At 40.0% G+C, this 20,800-nt stretch overlaps 1 protein-coding gene across 1 annotated transcript; it reads right to left on the bottom strand.

Moving 5' to 3' along the window:
* Window positions 1–360: 360 nt before the first annotated feature.
* Window positions 361–20,276, bottom strand: LOC103256116 (uncharacterized protein C1orf87). Its single transcript, XM_008054011.1, has 4 exons — window positions 20,227–20,276; window positions 10,176–10,255; window positions 6,620–6,827; window positions 361–798 (listed from the first exon to the last, which is right to left on the bottom strand). The coding sequence occupies exons 1-4, from the start codon at window positions 20,261–20,263 to the stop codon at window positions 638–640; spliced, it is 486 nt and encodes a 161-aa protein (XP_008052202.1). The 5' UTR covers window positions 20,264–20,276; the 3' UTR covers window positions 361–637.
* Between the last annotated feature and the right edge of the window lie 524 nt (window positions 20,277–20,800).

Here is a 20,800-nt window from a genome sequence, read left to right on the forward strand (position 1 = left end):
TTTTGTTTTAGGAATCCTTCCTCAAAACATCTATCCAAGACGCTTGGAAAATATCCCTGGAGACTGTGTAACTTTGTCTAATTATGCACTATGGAAAATATTAGTCTCGTTTAGAAAACTTCACTTGAGATTGTTCTTCTACTGCTTAAGATCACAATAGTACATTGTTAATACTTTAATTATTCTTACAACATGGAAATGCTTTTCAGAAGGATAACTAGGGGAAGGGATGATTTACCTCTCCAAATATGATATATGTAGCATGTTTTATTTTACTCTAAATACATCTAGCATATTTTATTCTATGGAATTGTGGGGCTTGCAAAAACACAGTTTGATTAATAATGTAGCAAACATGTATTATTAATAATAAGCTTTATTAGAATAGAAGGAGATTTTGAGTAACTAGGTTCTTGCCACATCAGAAGAGAAAACCTGATTTTCTCTGATCACTTTGAGCTACTTCTGAGCAAGCATCATAGCCAGAAATCGCATCCAAAGAGAAAGCATCCACAATAGGTGCATCAGCCTCAACTCTGACAATGCCTCCACCACTACACATGGGCTGGGGAGAAACACGTGTCTGGGTAAAAAGGGAGATAAGGGAAACATCTGTTCTCACAATATGGGCTTGTTATCATAGCTCCTTTAAGTACCGCAGTGCTGGCTCCAACAGCATATTTTCTCCTGAACGGAATCTGCGCAAGGCCTGGTCGATTTTCCGAGGGCTCAGGGACAGGTTGTAAATGAGATTGTAGTTGTGAATGAGGCGTCTGGCTCGTTCCTTCTCCAGGACTCCTGTGATTGGATTGGGTGGATGGAAGGTTTTTTAAGAGAGGAAGGGGAAAATAGAGAAACTATATGCAGTGTTAGCTTGAATAACTTCCAGGTAAAGACTAAATGCTAATACGTTGCAACTTTAAGCTTCTTAAACATCAAGTCACCCCCCCCCCTTAAAAAATTCTTATAGTCCTGGGCATGCATCATAAGTTTCAGGAGGAATTTGAGGGTGATTTCAGGAGAGAGAGAAGGAGATGGAGTCCAGTAAAATCCATAGATAAACTCTAAAGCAATTTAAGCTTGTTCTTTATAGCTGTAAAAACTTTTAAGGCCAATTTTTGAAACAGCTGGGTGCCTCCTAGAAGTAATTCCTAATTGTTCTGATTTCTTTTTATCTTGTTGAAGTATCCAAGCATGTTCCTAAACATGCAGGAGGGTTAAACAGCTTATTTTTTAGTGCATTTCTAGAAATGCACTTATAGATGTTCCCTGGTGTCCACAGGGACTTGTTCCAGGACATCTCCCCTCCCCCCACCGAAATAAAAATCTTCAGATGCTCAAGCCCCTTATATAAAATGGCATAGTATTTGCAAATAGCCTATGTCCATCCTCCCATATACCTTAAATCAGTTCTAGATATCTTATAATACCTAATACAATATAAATGTAATATAAATAGTTGTTATACAGTAGTGTTCTTTTATTTGTATTTGTGTTTGTAATTTTTTTTTTTTGGAGTTGGAGTCTTACTCTGTCATCCAGGCTGGAGTACAGTGGCACACTCACAGCTACCCCAGCGTCGACCTGCTGGGTTCTGGCAATCCTTCCATCTCAGCCTTCCAAGTAGCTGGAACTATAGGTGTGTGCTACCACGCTCGGCTATTTTTTTTTTTTTTAATTTATTGTAGAGATGAGGTCTCGCCAAGTTGCCTGGGCTGCTCTCGAACCTGCGGGCTCAGGCAATTCACTCACCTTGGCCTCCCGAAGTGCTGGGATTATAGACTGAGCCACCAAACCTGGTCTATGTGTATTTTTTAATTGTACTATTATTTTTTATTTTTATTTTTTTCAAATATTTTTGATCTGCAGTTGGTTGAAATCTGCAGATATGGAATGTGCAGGTACAGAGGGGTAGACTGTTCTGTGTCTCTCTCCAGCTTGCTGTGTGATCACAGGTAAATCATCTAACTTCTTAAGGCTTAGAGTCTGAGTCTGTGTAACAGAAATGGTGATGTATTAGGTTGATGCATAAGTTCATAGAGTTTGTTTTTGGCACGGCAACACTGTCACTTTGGGAGTTTATTGTTTTCCACTTGTCATTTGGAGTGACAATGTGCTCATGAATATACCTTGCATTTTGCAGATTGAAGAAAGTTAGCGCTACTTGTGGGTTAAAGAAGATGGAGTGTCATGTGGAATAAAATGAATACGTCTGACATATTCTTCTGTTTGAGTTTAACAGAGGAGAAAAGGCAGCAGAGGTGTCTTGAAACCTTTGTGCCATGGATGGGGAGAATGCCATTGGGTAAAGCACAGCAAGAAAATGGTTTTGTTGTTTCAAAGAGGGCCACTTTGACCTGAGTGATTCTCCACGTTCGGGAAGACCATCAGGCTTTGATGAAAACTGCTTTAGTCCATAATGATCCACATCAGTCAACTGAAGAATCAGCAAATGTGATAAACTGTGATCAGTCGACCATAATTCAACATTAACATTCCATGGGCAAGTAAAAACGCTATGGACTTATGCATAAATCCAATATATGATCACAGAATAAGCTCTGGTGCCCACATGCTATTGCCAGTGTGCTTTCTGAGTTAAGATTGGGTAGATTTCAGTAGTTGCTGAGAAGAGTTTAAGTGTAGATCATGGCATCACCAAAGATCAATAACTCATTAATAAGCCCCTAGTTGTGACCTTATATGTATCAGATACTGTGTTTTGAATATAGAAGATTTAGAGAATTGATCTGCTACCTCTGGAAGTTCCCTTACCATTGGAGAGATAAGTTATGCAGAAAATCAACTATAGTGCAAATAATAACCATAATGACTGACATTTATATGTAAAATTTACTATGGTCCAGGCACTGCTCCAAGCAGTTTACCAATATAAACTCATTTAACCCTTACAACAACCCATTTCATACAGAGGGAGAAACTGAGACCTAGAGATGGTAAGTCTCTTGGTTGTTCAAGGTTAACCACAACACTATATTATGGAATGAAGGGGAATCACAGTGGTATTTTCTGTCTTCTAAGCCTCAACATTGGTTGACAATTCCCAGAGTCAAACAGAAGTCCACTGACTGAAATTTGTATCTGTCCAATTTACTCTGTCATTAGGGGATGCCCAGAACAGCTGTATGAAATAAGCCTTACAATCCATCTTGGTATTGGCAAGTCTGTCTTTTCCAACCAGAATGAAAATCAGAAATATTATGAACTTCTTTAAAATCTACTTCATTTTACAATTTGCAAAGCATTTGCAACTATCTTATCTCATTTAATTCTTTCTCAAATCTAGGAGGTATGTATTATTATTATCAGCCTTATTTTATAGATAAGGAAACAGACTCAGAGAATGTAAGTGACTGCTCTTAGGGATCAGCAAATGGTGGAGTCTGGACTTGAATCTAAACCTTTTGATTAAAAAAACAAAACAAAAACAAAATCATCAAAACCCCATGTTCTTTCTAGTAGGTCTGAGAGACTTGGTGTAGTGCAAAGTCAAATAGAATTGGGTTTGAATTATGGCTTAACTTCCTACTGGCTATGATCTTATCACTTTGAGCTTAGCTTTCTCCTCTGTAAATAAGGATGCTAATCCCTTCAGCATGTGGTTGATGTGATGATTTAGTGATGCAGTGTATGAGAAGTCCAGGCCCATGCAGAGAATGTCCTTTAAGGCTCTCCTTGCATTCTGAACTTTAAAATATTTTCTATCTAGCTGGGAAAATTCCAAATGCAACATTCCCCCAGACATTTATCTCAACCACCCTTTTTTTCTTTAGAAAACATGACCAGTTATTCATAGCCATTCCTTATCCCTTTGCTTCAAGGCTATTTTCTTGACAACCCCCATTAGAGAATAAGCACAGTAGGTTCCCAGAAGCACTGATCTGATGATGGATGGTCTGCCCTCATCCTGGATGAAGAACACCCTGGCCTACATATTTCCTTGCACATAATAAAGAACAGTGATTCATCCGTGGGCATCTAGAATGGGGCTGTGGTGGTCTGCTAAATACTGTAGCTAATCAACCAACAAAGTGACCTCAGTTAATCCTCTTTCCTCATTAAAAACAGTTGTAGATGTTCCCAGATCTGGCTGACACATTCCTTGGCTGTTGAGGCACTAACAAATTTCATAGAAACAGAGAAAACAGGCATAAATAGTGAAGAGGACATGAGAAAGGCATTTCAAATCTGTCAGAACCAGCCTCCAAAATCAACAAACCCCGTTTTTCCTCAGAATGGTTCAGAAGTATGAGAAAGGTCTTTGGAGACTCTCTTAGCAACTAAGTTTATGATCCATCATCCATCATCACAACTCAGCATTTGTTTCTGTAGAAGTGTCTTTTCATTTTTTTTGATTTTGTTTTGTTTTTGTTTGTAACCCCATCACCACTCCCATAGTCCTGGTATGAATACCTAGACTCAGGGTTATTTCAACAACCTTTCAATCTCTTTTTCCCCAGTATCCTCCTTAAATAATCAATCTCAGCTTTCATTATGTTCTCCTCTGGAAACTGGGTACAGAATGAAGCCTCATTCTAGCCCTCAGGACTCACAGTAGGGTCTCAACTTTGCTATATATCCCACATGAACTTCTAGTCACATCTTGCTCAGAATCTTTGCCATCATGTTCATTCTCACCTTCCAACATTTGAAGAAGATGGTTTTGACTCAGAATGGCCTATCCAACAGTCCAAAGTCTACCTTGCCTCAAGTCTCAGCTCAAGCTTGTTGGAGCTCTCCCTGGATAGCCCAGCTCACATTAGGTGGAGAGCTTCTTTTTCGTCTCTCTTTTCTTTGGACTCTTTAACTTTCATATGTGCCTTCAATTATAATACTTTATACTATCTGTTAATTAAAAAAAAAAAATTGGCATTGAACGATTGCCAGTCTCTTTGTCTTACCTAAAAGTAAACTTGTTGAGACCAGAGAGCATGTCTCATCCTTTCTGGTTTTTCTTCTTGGTCTAGCCTCTAATACTGGACTCATAACATTTTAATAAATAACCTCATAATTCAACAAGATGATTCTTTATTTTAAACTTTTCAGATTTTTTTCTCTGATATAATTTTTAAAAGTCCTTGGATTATGTATGGAAGTTATATTCATGTGATCCAGAATTAGGTTGCTTTGGAAATTCGAAACAAAAAATACAAAGAGAATTAAAAGACACATTGCTATGGCTATATGATTAATTCTAGAGAGTACTAATGTGTACACTTACTTCACGTCAGTAAGTACGGCAAGTTTGGTACATGTGCTTCTTCTGTATCGGCTCCCTCTTTTCCATTCTCCAGTGTCAGACCTGGTACAAGACTTCATTCTCGCTCTCCTCTCTGCTTTCCCTTATTTCACTTTCTCCTTTCTTCTGCACATAGTCATCAAGGGTCTTTCTGATGTGCAGCTTTCTTATACCTCTCCTCTGCTTAGAAACTTGTGGTGCCCTCATCGTCTTTGAATAAAGTCCAGTTTCCTTGGTTCAGCATTTAACACCTTTTGATATCTGGCCCTATTCTCTAGTTCCACCTTTATCATTTGATATTATTTTAAGAGTCCCACACATTCAATCCAAACTGAGCTTCTTACATTGAGCTTCACACATAGAATTTTTCCCTTTACCAGAAAAGGTTCTCTATTCCATTCCTTTGTAACTACACTGCCCTTTATGTTTGATGATCAGTTAACATCAACACAGCCTTCCCTGATCACTCCACCAGAAAGAAATTATCCTTTAATTGAATGCCCACATAGCATACTCTAACAGCATTTATCACCTTCTGTCTTGAATTTAGTTATTTATGCAAATGATTCATTTATTTGTTCCCCAATAAAGCTGCGGGATAGACTTGTGCAAGTTGCCAGACATAAGAAAGGAATGTAATCTACTCCTGGGATAGTAATAAGCCCCCAAATAAAAATATATAATTTTATCAAATATGATAATGGATGTTAAAGAATCCTGAGAGGCCAAAGGAAAGTTGGCCTAGATCTGTTTGGGGAGTCACAGAGGAGTAGTGTTTGAATTCAAACATAAAGAAGGTTTAGGCATTCATTAGCCAGGTGGACAAGATGGGGAGTTGGCAGGGGTGGGATTAGTAGGCGAGGGGCAGACAGCTCAGATGGAAGGCTTGGGGTTAGAAGAGGCACAGGCACATGAGAAAGCAGCATACTTAAGGAAAGGCAAGGTGATCGTGATGCCTGTGTAGGACATGCTGAGAGAATAACAATAGTAGGAGTAGACACTAGTCAGGTGGACGGAGACCAGATTTTGCCTCACTGAGGAGTTTGGAATTCGTCCTGTTAGCAGTGGGGAGTCTCCGAAGTATTTTAATCAGGGGAATTATAAGACTGGATTGTGGGTTAGACTTTGGTAGTCGAGTGGAGGGAGCATTGGAAACACAAAGAGATTGTAGGTGATCTGGTGGGGACTCGTGTCTGATTCATCTTTGTATTTCTCAAGTGTGTTTAGCACAGTGCCGGGTACATCATGGCTTACATTCAAACTGGATTATTTGTTCAAGAAGTGAAAGAAAGTGAGGTGCCCGCTTTTGGACTAGAATACAAATAGAAGGGTATGCCAGCTTTAAAATTCATACTTCACCTGTGTTACTCAGATCACACAAATAGAGGGCATTTTCCAGCTTCCGGAACCTGTCTATCCACGTCTCACATTCTTCCAACTCGTTCTTCATGGCTGGACTCAGGGAAGGCTCGGAGACTGGTCTGATCTTCAAAGAGCCCAGGTGATCTTTTGGAGCTGAAGTTTCAGCAGGAGGGTTTTCTGGCTGCAGCTCTTCTTCTGGAGTTTTCTAACAAAACAATACAATCATCTCATTGGCAACACATTCACCACCCAGAGCTTCTTCAGTCTCTTGGTCAAAGATAAGGCCACACAACTAGCAAGAATTATTGCAAGGACTGACTTTGGGAAGCCAGAGAAGTGAGTCTCACATCCTCAGCGCCATCAGGCCATATTGCCAAGTCTTGCTGGAAACAAACATGTTAAATTTGTGTGTGTGTATGTTTAAGAGAAGGGTGATATCATGACTTCTTATACACCTTCATTTCTGAGTTGCACGAAACAAAGGACGTTGTAACTGATGGAAACTTTCCACGATGTTCTACTTTATTTCGCACTAGTGAAATCTGCAGGGGATAGACTTTGGGAAATGCTTATAACAATCTCTGGATCATGAATGCGAGGTTCATGAGATCATGAAGGTGACTGAAATAGTAGTGATAATCTCAAGCTTGAGGGAACATTTTAAAGGATGTTAAAGCACGTGTAGTCTGCTTGTCCTGTGCATTTAGCAAAGGAAGAGGAGGCCTAGAAAGTGTGAGTGATTTACTAAGATCACATAGATCTTATGGTAGACCCAAGGCAAGAATAGGACATGGAGGGTATGTCTAGCTCATATTGGTATCCGGACCTCATGTCCAGTATAAAATAGAGATGTTTTAGAAGTAAATAGACACAAGTTCCTGCAGTACCATATGAGGTATCCTGCCACTTAGCATGTGGTGCTAGTGCACATCTACTGTTTGATCTGCCCAGCACCATTCTTGTAGGAATTGCCCCTCCTGCCAGTCTGCATGGTTGTAGAGAGAACTGCTATGTTCTATTTGCATAGCTTAGGACTGGGCAGCTAATGCAAAATGAGCCAATAAACGCATTGTCCAGAAATTTTGGAATTATTTATGAGGGAAAAATGGAGATGGTTCTGTGTGAGAGATTGGAACTCTAGCAGGCTTTCCGCTCTGTGTAATGGAAATGAGAAAAAATTTGTTGCTGAGGAGGATAGAAAGATAGATAGATAAATAGATAAATAAGAGACAGACAGACAGGCAGAAAATATGAAGCTGACAACAGAAACAAGAGAAAGGAAATAGGAAGTCTTGATGGTATTAAGAGTCTCTGGTTTTACTTCATTGTTTCATTTCTGTCCTTGGGTAGCATAATATGCTTCACTATCCTTCCAATAAATTAAGCTAGTAGAGTTGGTTCTGTTCATTGCAATATACATATTCCTAACTAATTCACCATAAAATTATGTCTCTGACTTTTGTATACCATCTGTACACCCCCAACTTTCAAATGTCTGAATTTTTTCCGTTTTGTACCTTTGTCTCAAACTTTTCACATATAAGCTGTAAAAATCCCAGCACCCTGAAGAACAGTAAGCTCAGTAAGAAGCCAAGTTCTGAGCTGGTTAACAAACATGGATTAAGCTGCTGCTGGGGAATGTAAGGAATTCTTCTGTTTGAAATAATGGAATGCTATCTTAAATTGTACCCACATGGATAACAAACAACTGGTAAATTTTAAGGGAGTCATATAAAAATAATCTGACTTTTTAGTAGAATTGAAGACATCAATTTTGGGAAAAACAGAATGACTTTATGTAGTAAATTAGAATAGTGATTCTTATACTTTTTAAAAGAGCTTTGGACAACTTTAGAAAGCTGATGAAAGCTTTAGAAAATCTGACCAGACTAATGTACATGTGCATACATTTTAGAGAAATCACAGGTATCCTTGGATCTGCAAAATTAAGTTTAAGTAGTTTAATATTTCTTCAGATAACTTAACACTCTTTGACCACTCAAGGCAAGGGAGCAGGGAGATTTGTATATGCCTGAATTAGGTTCAAATAAGTAGCTAAGTAACGAACATACCCTATACTATTTTGGTCTCACTGTGTCAGGATGAAGTTTACATTTCTTACTTGGCACACAAAAACATTTATGTTCTTGTCCCCATTGTTTATCTCTACAGTTTACCTTCTTTCTGTCCTACATATACATCTTTTTTTTCAGCTACACAAACCCTGAAAAAATGCAGCTGTTTTATGTCTTTTTGCCTTTATAATGCTGTTACCCCTATTCCAAAAGCCCTTCTTGCCACCTCTGCCTTGACTGCGTTTCTACTCATTTTTCCAGACCCAGCTCATAGTTTAACTTCTTGTGGGAAGTCTTCCTTGACAGCCCCAGGCCGGATGAGAGGAGATTCTTTGTAGCCCCATTACCCATCCATCACAGCACTTATCACTGGATATGCTATTTGTCTGTTTGAGCATCTTTTCTACCAGAGATCCAGAGGCTGGGATAGCTATTTATGTATCCTCAAGTTCTGGTTAGTGGCTGGCATGTGGTAGGTTCTCAAGACATGTTTACCGAATGAATAAGTGATTTTCTCAGGGATAATAAGAAAGTTGCTTTACCAACCCTCAGCTTCAATTCCCCTTTCTAAAAGTGGAACAATGAATTCTGTTTATACGGGAGCGTGAGAAGAATCAATTATTGCAGACATGCAATAAAATCCTTAAACAACAGGCAAAATAAAAGAGCAAAGTGTATTTTTTATAATCTTATTCACAACAGACTTAACACAAGGAGAACAGCATTTGCTGTTGTTTCTTGCATGGTAAGAGGCTTGCCAAAATTGATACTATTTTCTAAAATATTTCAACGTGTGAAGTGCATGAAGAGGCCTCCCGTCATTTTAAGATGAATTATGTTCTAATCCGGGCATTTAAAAAACAACAACAGAAAAACTCAGGCTGTTTTTCAATTCTGTCTCTAACTTCTGCTGGCTAAATGCTGGGAATATTAAAACGAATTTTAACTGCTTGCCAGATTTTTCTTTTTCTTTTTTTCCTCTTCTTCTTCTTCTTTTTTTTTTGTTTTGTTTAAATCACAGGGTCTAATACATTCTAAAATGTGATGTCTGGGGAAAGGTCACCCTCAGTTTCTGGAAGATGGAATTATGATGTTAAAATAGGTCTCATAACCACTCTTTATTCTGATGGCAGTTGGTAGATCTGTCACAAGCTTTGGAAGGACACCCAAGCACATGCTACAAATCCAGTTTCTTGGGGTAGGTGGCAAGCCGATCACCAAGTGATGGCAAGAGGTTTCTGCATATCAGCTAGGATAGGAACTCCTGCACCATAAGAGTTCGTTTTCCTTTTTTCTCTGCCTGAGGAGAGTCTTGAAGCCAAGGGAGTTTGAATTCCAGTTGTGGGTGAAAAAACAAAACAAAACAAAAAAACCCACAGGGAGAGGGCTCCACCCAGAAGGACCCCATCCAGCATCAGAAAAGAGAAGACCAAGGATCTGTGAAACCCTTCCCCAAACTGTACATTCCAGGAGCCTACCATATGTTCAGTTTTGCTTTGAGATAGCTCAGGGACTTCAGGTTGCACTGGAGTCACAGGGGCTTCCTTTTCATTCTGTCCTGAACAAGAAAGAAAAAAATGGAAGGGTTTAGTTTGGTCTCTCCATTCAACACATCTGTATATGCCAGGGAAAAAAAATGTTGAGGCTTTTCTCTGTGGTTGACACTGTTGTTGGGGAATGGGGACGCACTGATAAATAAGAAAAATCTGATTCTTACCCTGGTGTACCTCAGATTGGGAAGTGCTAAATAATGACTCGAAATTGTTATTTAGTTACAAGCCACTATACGTACTACAATAGAAAAATATGAGGGACTAGGAAAGCATTTAAACTTATTAGGGGGTAGAGGTGGCAGTAGGAGGGGTCTAGGAGGAGGTGACACAAACTGGAGACCCAAAGGACGAATAGGAGGTTACGGTGGTGAGGTGCATGGGGAAGAGAATTCCAGATAAGCAGAGACAATGGCCTTTAGCAAGGTCCTGAATCAGAAAGACCTTTAGAGCTTAGTGAGGGGGACGGGGCCTCTTCCTGTAGCCCTACCTCTCAAGAACTCCTGCCCCCTCTCCACACACGTGCCCGAAGGATCAGGTGCAACCTTTCTCTTCCTCAATCCTTGCTCATTTCAATGGTCAGTAGGTCCTGTATGAGAAGAGGCTTGAACAGCATCATTCCTAACCCAGTGGTTTCCATTTTCCAGGTGCTACCTGCTGTAAGCTACTGCCTTCGTGAATAGAAGAGATTCACTTAGGATGCAGGAAAGAAAATGAAGACTTGTGGAGATCCCCCAAGGATTGCTGTATCGTTCTTTCATTACTCAGCATCTTACACCTGACTTGGTCACTTTATCTATCTATCTATCTATCTATCTATCTATCTATCTATCTATCTATCTATCTATTTATTTTGCAAGTCCCTGTTAGGACCACACAGCACAGATTTCTGGGAACCTCAGTGTCAGTATTCAGTGCATAGTTTAAATATGCCATTAACAAATATGTAAATTATTTCTGAGTTGGGTCTCACTATTTTCAATAAAAATTATTTAATAACTAAATTTTACACGAGGAGGCACTGTAACGTAGTTGTTGAGAATGTAAGTTCGGAAGCAAGGCACCTTGGATTTGCATCCCGGATCTTTTCTTTCTTAGCTGTATGGGCTTGGGCAAGTTACTTGTCTTCTCTGTACCTCAGTTTCCTCTTCTGTGAAATGGGGATAATGACAGCTATAGGCTATCAAAAGGATTATTATTATAATGGAATAGAAAGTGTAAAGCAAGTACCTGGAATATGGCAAGTGCTTAATAAATATTAACTAATAATGTTATCTAAGTGAAGATGTTTTTGTAAACAAATTCGCATATCAGATTTAAAAGCCTTTGGTTGGACAGGCTTTTAGTACTGCACTTATGAGTCATTATGAACCTTTTTCCTCAGTTTCTTGATGGAGAATATAATATGATTTCATAATCTCTGAAGCCTTAGTACCCAGCATTAGGATAAAATACTCAATGCATGTTTGTTGAATAAGTGAATGACCATGTACCCTAACGTAGAGTCTGAAAAATACAGTCACTGAATACATAGTTTTGTTTCTCCAATTCCTTTTCCAATCCTTGGAGACGAGAGATTTTTCTTCGTATTTCTTTATCCTTCCATATTTGTCCCAGATGCTCCATAGAGTAAACCTTAATAGGTGCTTAACGAGGGTCATGATGGCACATGGAGCAGCCCCTTCAAGGCAGATCTTATTGATCTGCTGGACATTTATTTTATTTTATCTTATTTTTGAGTCTCATTCTGTCGCCCAGGCTAGAGTGCAGTGGCATGCTCACGGCCACCCCACCGTTGACCTGCTGGGCTCCGGCGATCCTTCCGCCTCAGCCATCCAAGGAGCCGGAACTACAGGTGTGTGCTACCATGCCCGGCTAATTTTTTTGACTTATTGTAGAGATGAGGTCTCGCCAAGTTGCCCAGGCTGGTCTCGAACCCGCAGGATCAGGCAGTCCACTCACCTTGGCCTCCCAAAGTGTGAGGATCACAGGCTGAGCCACCAAGCCCGGCTGATATGCTGAACATTTAAATTGCCATGAGAACCCATCATCACCTAGTAGCACTGGCCACTGCTTATTTCACCCAGTATGGGAAAGAAAAGCTTTCTGTTTATTGCAGGGGAAAACGTGGTTCAACTTACTCTGAATCATAGAGCTCTTCAGTTAAAGGGATTCTGGAAACAGCATATAGGTAGGGTAAGAGGAGGGAGATGAACTTTGGTGCCAGACAGACCTGAAGCCTAACCCTGATTCTTCCCTTTACCAGTTACAAGCTTTCACATCCCAATTCTTTCATTTGTGAAATCACAGCAATTTGCCATAATAATGTGGAGATAAAAAGAATTACCTATATAAAAATACTCAACACAGGAAAGATGCTCAATACAAAGTATTATTATTATTACTAATTTTTTTTGAGTCAGAGTCTCACTCTGCCACCCAGGCTGGTGTGCAGTGGCATGCTCAAGGCCACCACAGCCTCGACCTGCTGGGCTCAGGTGATCCTTCCTCCTCATCCTTCTAAGTAACTGGAACCACAGGTGCATGCCACCATGCTCGGCTAAGTTTTTGATTTATTGTAGAGATAAGGTCTCACCATGTTGCTCAGACTGGTCTCGAACCCTTGAGCTCAGGTAATTCTCTTGCCTCCACTTCCCAAAGTGCTAGGATTTCAGGCTTGAGGCACCATGCCCAGCTACAAGGTATTATTATTTGTGTTGTGTTTTTATTATTATAGACTGTTAAACGAACGTAGTTTCCCCAAAGAAGAGAATCTAACATTAATCACGATTTAGCAGGCATTTTTCTTTTCTTTTTTTTTTGAGTTGAAGTCTCACTCTGTCTCCCAGACTGGAGTTCAGTGGCTGCTCCCGGCCACCGCAGCCTCGACCTGCTGGGCTCCGGCCATCCTTCTGCCTCAGCCTTCCAAGTAGCTGGAACTACAGGTGCGCGCTATCATGCCCGGCTAAGTTTTGATTTATTGTAGAGATGAGGTCTCACCAAGTTGCCCAGGTGGGTCTCGAACCTGCGGGCTCAGGCAATTCACTCACCTCAGCCTCCCAAAGGCGCAGGATTACAGGCTGAGCCACCAAGCCCAGCCTAGCAGGCATTTTTCTGTGCACCGTTTAATGCATTATCCTTTTAAGAATAAGATCTAGAACCTAGACTTTGTCCTAGTCCAGTTTCTCTTTACTGTCTGCACTTCTAAAACTTCCATTAGGAGAAAATACATGCTAGCTTATTTGGTCTCTTTTAAACTTCCCTTTCTCCTTCCTTATACCTAATAGCACATAAAAAGGTAATGGCTTGCACATGTAAAAATTGTTTGAAAAACCTGAGGCAGAGCTCTTTTTTTTTTTCCTTTCTAACACAGCAAGAAGGAGAAATAATAACCATCTGTCTAGTCAGTCAGTTGAAGATTTGTACTGGAGGAAATAAGCCAAGCTGGCTTCTAGAGATTTCCAGGTGTCCGAGGGCCCAGATTTTATAAGGCTTCCAGTGGATTCTAATAGTTACAACAGCCAGCACTCCTGTCTGCCCCACTAATGACTTAAAATCAGTGGTCTTTAGCATTGGCTGCATGTTAGACCCAGCTGGGCAAATTTAAAAGTTACCAATACTCAGGTATCATACCAGACCAATTAAATCAGAATATCAGGGGGTGAGAACCCAACTCAGTATTTAAAAAAAAAAAAGAAAAATTTCCCTAGGTGATTCCAATGTGAAGCCAGACTAGAGAACGACTGATGTAAATAAAAGTTGCTGGTTTTTACTGGGCCTACTGAATGAAGCTTTTGTGAGAAGGAAACTAATGTATGTCAAATATCTGTAAGTGCCAGGCATTTCTATGTAATCTATAATCCTGTGAGGTAGAAATTATCCCCATTTGATAGATGAGGAAACTGAGGCAATGAAAGTTTTAGTTACCTGCTTAAGACAACAGACATGGGGTTAAGGCTGTGATTCTAACTCATTCATTGATTTCACAAACATTTGTTGAGTGCTTACTATGTCCTAGGCACTGAAAGATGGTTTTTCTTCTCATGGAGTGTGCATTCTAGCGGTGAGCACAGACAGCTAGATAAAATAATGTCAGGTTCTGATAAGTATTATACACACAAGTAAATAAAACTAAAACCACTTATGGGCGTGGAATGTCATGGTAGTTCCCATTTTAGATAGGTAGTTCACCAAAGCCCTCTTCAAAGAGGTGACATTTAAATAAAATCCTGAGTGGAGAACAAGGATGCGAGCCATAAAAATGTGTGGAGAAAGAACATGAAAAAATGTTACAGCCAAGACTAAGGATGTGAGACAGGAGTGTTTGGTGCGTTCAAGCGATGGCTGACAGGAGGACCTAGCTGAGGCAGAATGAAAAGGGAAGAGATGTAGGTGAAGTGTTCACGCAACTGAAAGGCCTTGTGGACCATGCCATGTGACTGAAGTGGATTTTTTTTTCTTCCCAGCATTCATTTTTTGTCTCGTGATTCTCCCCTTTGTGATCCCCTCCCAATTATAACAACCAGATTTTGCTTTGTGGAGAATACTTCTCCCCCATCCCAGTGCACTGTGGTTTGTTGGGACTGACCCTCCAGGCCTAGTCCAAGCTTAGTGTTTGATTAGTTTAAGCCCATCATGGAATCCCAATCATAGTCTTGGTTCAAAGATGGACATAAAACTCAGTCTGAGCCTCATATGAGAGGAGATATTTTATACAGTTTCTTAGATAGTAAAGTTATTTCCTGCTTGCCCAGTCCTACCAAAAGAGAGTGCTGTAATGATGTGATGATCATAGCTACCCTAGCTATCTTGCTTTTGCATTTTGCCCAACGTTGGGAGACCACCATGTAGAGCCGGAAGATGAAGCCAACACAAGGCAAAGCAGAGAGCCAGAAAGAAAGTAGATTCTTGATTTTTGACATTTGAATGGCTAGATCAAACCATGCCTGTAGCCCTTGTTGCTGCCAGACTTTTCAGCTGAATAAACCAGCCTCTTTATTATCTTAGCCAATTGATTTGGCTTTTCTGTCCCTTCACGATAAGCAGTTCTAATTAATAATTAATAAAATTTTTTTAACAAAAAGGACAACTCCACCATTTCTCTGTGTTTTCTTGAGTAAAAACCCTTCAAGAAATGTTTGAGAGGAAATCAATGAACCTCTGAGGTTACCCTTTGTTCCCTTTAAATGTTCCCCCATCAGCAGCCATGCTGGAGCTCTGCTCTTTATTTTCTGCTTCTGCTTCTTCCTCTCCCTCATTCACAGGCTCCACAGTGAAGTGATTCACATTTGGGGTCATACTTCATTTTTGTGAAATGCTACTTTCAATTTTAGACCATAGCATGTTTGGAGAGCCTAAACTCTTCTGTATTTGTCTGAGTAACTGGGATGGATTTAGAGTCTATCACACTCAGTGATCTATCACATAAACAAAGAACTGAGTACCACATGTTCTCACTTATAAGCATTTATCATAATACTATAAGAAAGGGTTTGTCAGTAGTGAGATGCTGCCTGGGGATGGAGGGGGTCACATAACATCAGTAAGGGTACCTGATCTCAAACCTGGCAAAGTGGGGACAAAATGGAGGCCCAAATTTTACCAGTATGATGACCACTTATCTACCTAATCCTGAATTGTATATCCCATAAAGTAAATTTTTTAAAGTAAAAAATTAGATCAGGCTCGGTGGCTCAGCCTGTAATCCCAGCACTTTGGGAGGCCAAGGCTAGAGGATTGCCTGAGCTCAGGGGTTTGAGACCAGACTGGACAACTTGGTGAGACCACGTCTCTACATTATGTCAAAAAAATAGCTGGGCATGGTGGCGCATGACTGTAGTTCTGGCTACTGGGAAGGCTGAGGTGGAAGGACTACCAGAGCCCAGCAGGTCGAGGCTGTGGTGGCCATGAGTGTGCCACTGCACTCCAGCCTGGGCATCAGAGTGAGACTACAGCTAAAAAAAACAACAAAAAAAATTTAAATTTAAATTTAAAAAAGAGAGTTCATAGTATTTGTTGGATCTGTGGCTTGAAGTCTTTTATCACTTTGCAAAATTTCTCAGACATTATTGCTTCAAATATTGTTTTAGCTATATTTTCTTTCTCTTGTTTTTCTGCAACTTCAGCTACATGTATATTGGATATTGTCACCATTTCCCGTATGTCTCTTATACACTTTAAAATATATTACATTCTTATTTCTCATCCATGCTTCAATCTGGATATTTTCTACTGCACTATAATACAGACCACTAGTCCTCTCTTCAATTTTGTCCAGTCTACTTTTATACCTATCTATTGAGGTTTTAAAATTCAGTTTTTGTATTTTTAAATCTAGATATTACATTTTATTCCTTTTATAGGTTCAATTTTTTTTGCTAAAAAAGCTTTTTGTCAGTTGGGTTCGGTGGCTCAGCCTATAATCCAAGCACTACTGGAGGCCGAGATGAGTGGATTGCCTGAGCCCACGGGCTTGAGATCAGTCCGGGCAACTTGCTGAGACCTCATTTCTACAATTAAAAAAAAAAAAATTACAGGTGTGCATGCCTGTAGTTCCAGCTACTTGGAAGGCTGAGGCAGAAGGAATGCCGGAGCTCAGCAGGCCAATGCTGGGGTGGCCATGAGTGTGTCATTGCACTCCAGCCTGGGCGACGGAGTGAGACTCCAACTCAAAAAAAAAAGATTTTTGTCATCATTTTCTTGAACATATTGATTACAGTTACTTAGAAATCCATGTCCTGTTTTGTATCATTACTGGTAGTTTTTAATCAAAGCAGGACATAGTGTGTGGAAATTTAGAGATTTTGTATGATGTTACCTTTCCCGCAGATATATTTTCCCCCCTTTCTCTGGTAGTTCAAATGAAATTCCAAATAAGAGATTTCAAACAAATAGTCTTCAACAAATATTCTTTTCCTTTTTAGCTAGTCTTCTAATTGTTCTTGCCAAGAGGTTTGGTCAGCTGGAAATCAGTCTGTTCTTGTCCTTAGTGTGAGGCACAGGTACTATTTATGTGAAGTCATTTAAATTCCAAATGAGATAAATTTTATTATAAAGGCAGTATATACAAAACGAGCCATTGTTATCAGGTTATAATAGCATCTTTAAGTACAAAGGGGTCTCAGGTAGGAAAAAATTCACAATTCTACACACCCATAGAAAGTACTTCCTTCAGTTTCTGTATAAAGCCTCCCCTTCCTTTTCATAACATTTACCTATGGAACTAAAGAATAGGCAGATAAAATGGCTCACTTAGTGCTTAAGAGCATTTAATTATCTTAGATCCCGCAGGACAGACATGGGAAAAGACCAAAGCATTAACTTTCTCAGCAAGCCACAGGCTATCACAACAGCAGCATTACCACAACAACCCTGTTATTTTGGAGAGGGACATATTGCCTAAAACAGTTAGTGATGCATTGCCTGTTTTGTTTGTCAGACTCACAATCACCCTGTAAGACCAAGATGGCAGGTTTCTCTTTATTTGAAGTCCATTTTAGGAATGCGAAAAGTGAGTCAGAGTTACGTAAAATAAGTGTCCCAATATAAGGTGATTATTTAGTTGCAAAAGTGAGACTTCAATCTATATTTTTACATATTTTTCTTCTATGCCATATGCTATGAGATGGTGATACTCCCCCCCCCCCCAATTTATATGTTGAAGCCTTTAACCCCTGGTACATCAAAATGTGACTGTACTTGGAGACAGGGCCTTTAAAGAGGTAAGTTAAAATGAGGTTGTTGAAGTAGGCTCTAATTCAATCTGACTGGTGTCCTCTAAGAAGAGGAAATTTGGATACGCAGAGACACCAGAGATGCACACGCACAGAGGAAAGACCATGTGAAGATATTTCAATGTCTGTCCAGTACCAGAAAAGAGCTACTGCTATAATGTTTTTCAACACTCTCAGCACTAGCATATGTGAAATCACAGAGGTCAGACGAACAGTCACATGACATCCCCTCAGTGGTCTCAGCATTGACCACATGGTACTTTGTAAGAGAACCCAACACAACTACCTTCTCAGAGATCTGAGTCTTAAACTGTGTGGTGCTCCAAGAACCAGCTGTGTGGCATCTCCTGAAATCCTTTCTCCAGCTGCTCGGCACTTTTTTTTTTTTTCCTGAGATTCTAGAACCATCTGTGTAGAGGCACTACCTCCTAGATGCTGTATTCCGATAATGGTATCCTTCTCTCTCTGTTCCCTTAGCCTGGAGAAAAGTAGCTGCTTCCATCTTTCTTAGTGGTGTCTGGACTACCTCACGCTAGTGGATTGAATTGTGTCCTAAACACTGGTACCTGTGAATATGGCCTTAATTGGAAACAGGGTATTTTATCATGTAATCAATTTAAGATGATATCATTCTAGATTAGGGTGGGCCCTGCATCCACTGACTGTGTTTTTATAAGAGAAAGAAGAATATTTGGATACAGAGACAAGTAAGAGTCATAAAGAAGAAGGATATGTGAAAACAAAGGAAGAGTTTAGAGTTATACAGTAATAGGCCAGGAGAAGGTTGGAGCTAGTAGAAGTTGAAAAGGGCAAGAAAGAACTCTTCTCCAGAGTGCTCAGAGGGAGTATGGCTCTGTTGATACCTTGGTTTTATATTTCTAGAACTGTGAGAGAATAAATTTCTATTGTTTTAAGCCACCAAGATTATGGTAATTTGTTATGGCAGCAATGGAAAATCACCATCTCCTTTTTGATCTTTCAGCCTTTTGATACTTGTATAACCAGTCCCCTGTAGTGAATTTCCTCTGTTTGAAATGCCTAGTAAGGTTTCTAGTTTTCCACTTGGATACAGACTGATATATCCATCCCTCAACACAGACACACACACACACACACACACCACACACACACACACACACACACACTCACACTCTCTCTCTCTCTCTCTCTCTCTCTCTCTCTCTCTCTCACATTCTTAATACCTTGTATTTTGATCCAAGGGGTAAACAATAAGTGACTGATGGATATAGTAAACAGAAACACTACAACAGCAGATTAATGTCAATGCATATTTTTTCACTTGTCATATTTAAAACTTGTTAATTGCTAAATATTTAGCCCAATTTATCTTTATAATTCCACTTAATAATATGTCTTGGAAATCTTCCTGTAGCAGCCCAGCCATGCTATTTTACAACTGTATAGTTTTATCAAATGGTTGTACTGTAATTTAATTAAATGGTCCACAAAAGATCTTTTTGTTAATTACATTTTTAAAAACCATTTACAAAAATGCTGCACATATATATGTGTATAGTATATGTATGTACATATATCTCAGAGGTTTTTGTCGTTGCTGAGATGTCAGTAGAATAAATACCCAGCTGTTAGGTTCCTAGATCTAAGGGACTGTACTGAAATTCTAATAAATAATGTCAACTTCTTCTGCAAGTGAGTTGCATTCATCTTTTTTTTTTTTTTTTTTTGAGTTGGAGTCTCACTCTGTCGCCCAGACTGGAGTGCAGTGGCCGCTTCCGGCCACCACAGCCTCGGCCTGCTGGGCTCCGGCGATCCTTCCGCCTCAGCCTTCCGAGTAGCCGGAATGACAGGCACGCGCTACCACGCCCGGCTGATTTTTTGATTTATTGTAGAGATGAGGTCTCGCTGCCCAGGCGGGTCTCGAACCAGCGGGCTCAGGCAATCCACTCACCTCAGCTTCCCAAAGGCGCGGGATTACAGGCTGAGCCACCGAGCCCGGCTTGCATTCATCTTTAAGGGCTACCACTAGAGAATTCCTCATGATAAAATAAAACGTGGAGAATCATGCCTTTTATAATCTAACTGGCCTAAAAGAATAACCATTAAGGTAATTCTCACTCCTTTTTTTTCTTCTCTAGAAAGCCATTTACATTTCTGGGAGAAATGAGATGAAACTGAACAGACAATCTTTTCAAGCTAAGCAACACAGTCAACAACAGCTCTGGGAAATGGAAGATACTCAGGAGCAACAAAATAATGAAACTCACCTGTAGACAACAAGTCAGAGGAAGCTCTGCTCAGCATCTCAACGAAATTCTGCCATCTGTGCAAGAAAAGGAAGCATAATTTTAGTGATCAATATAATTGCCCCAAAAGAATGTCCAGTGAAGCTTTAAGTTTATATTGGTAGTGATACTGAAGAAGATTTTATAATTTTTTAATTTTTTTTTTGAGTTGGAGTCACACTCTGTCACCCAAGCTGGAGTGCAGTGACTGCTCCCGGCCCATGTAACCTCGACCTGCTGGGCTCCAGCAATCCTTCCGCCTCAGCCTTCCGAGTAGCCGGAATTACAGACATGCACTACCACACCCGGCTGATCTTTTGATTTATTGTAGAGATGAGGTCTCGCTGCCCAGGTGGGTCTCAAACCCGCGGTCTCAGGCAATCCACTCACCTCAGCCTCCCAAAGTGCGGGATTACAGGCTGAGCCACCAAGCCAGGCTGAAGAAGATTTTTTGATACCCATATCATTTAGGGTTCAATGCAGGAAACAGAAACGACTTTACATATCTTTATTAGAAAGAGCTTTGATATAGGGAATTATTGAAAGGCTATTAGGA

Source organism: Carlito syrichta, unplaced genomic scaffold (assembly GCF_000164805.1).
Source record: "Carlito syrichta isolate Samal-C Ts95f unplaced genomic scaffold, Tarsius_syrichta-2.0.1 Scaffold288945, whole genome shotgun sequence".
NCBI lineage: Eukaryota > Metazoa > Chordata > Mammalia > Primates > Tarsiidae > Carlito > Carlito syrichta.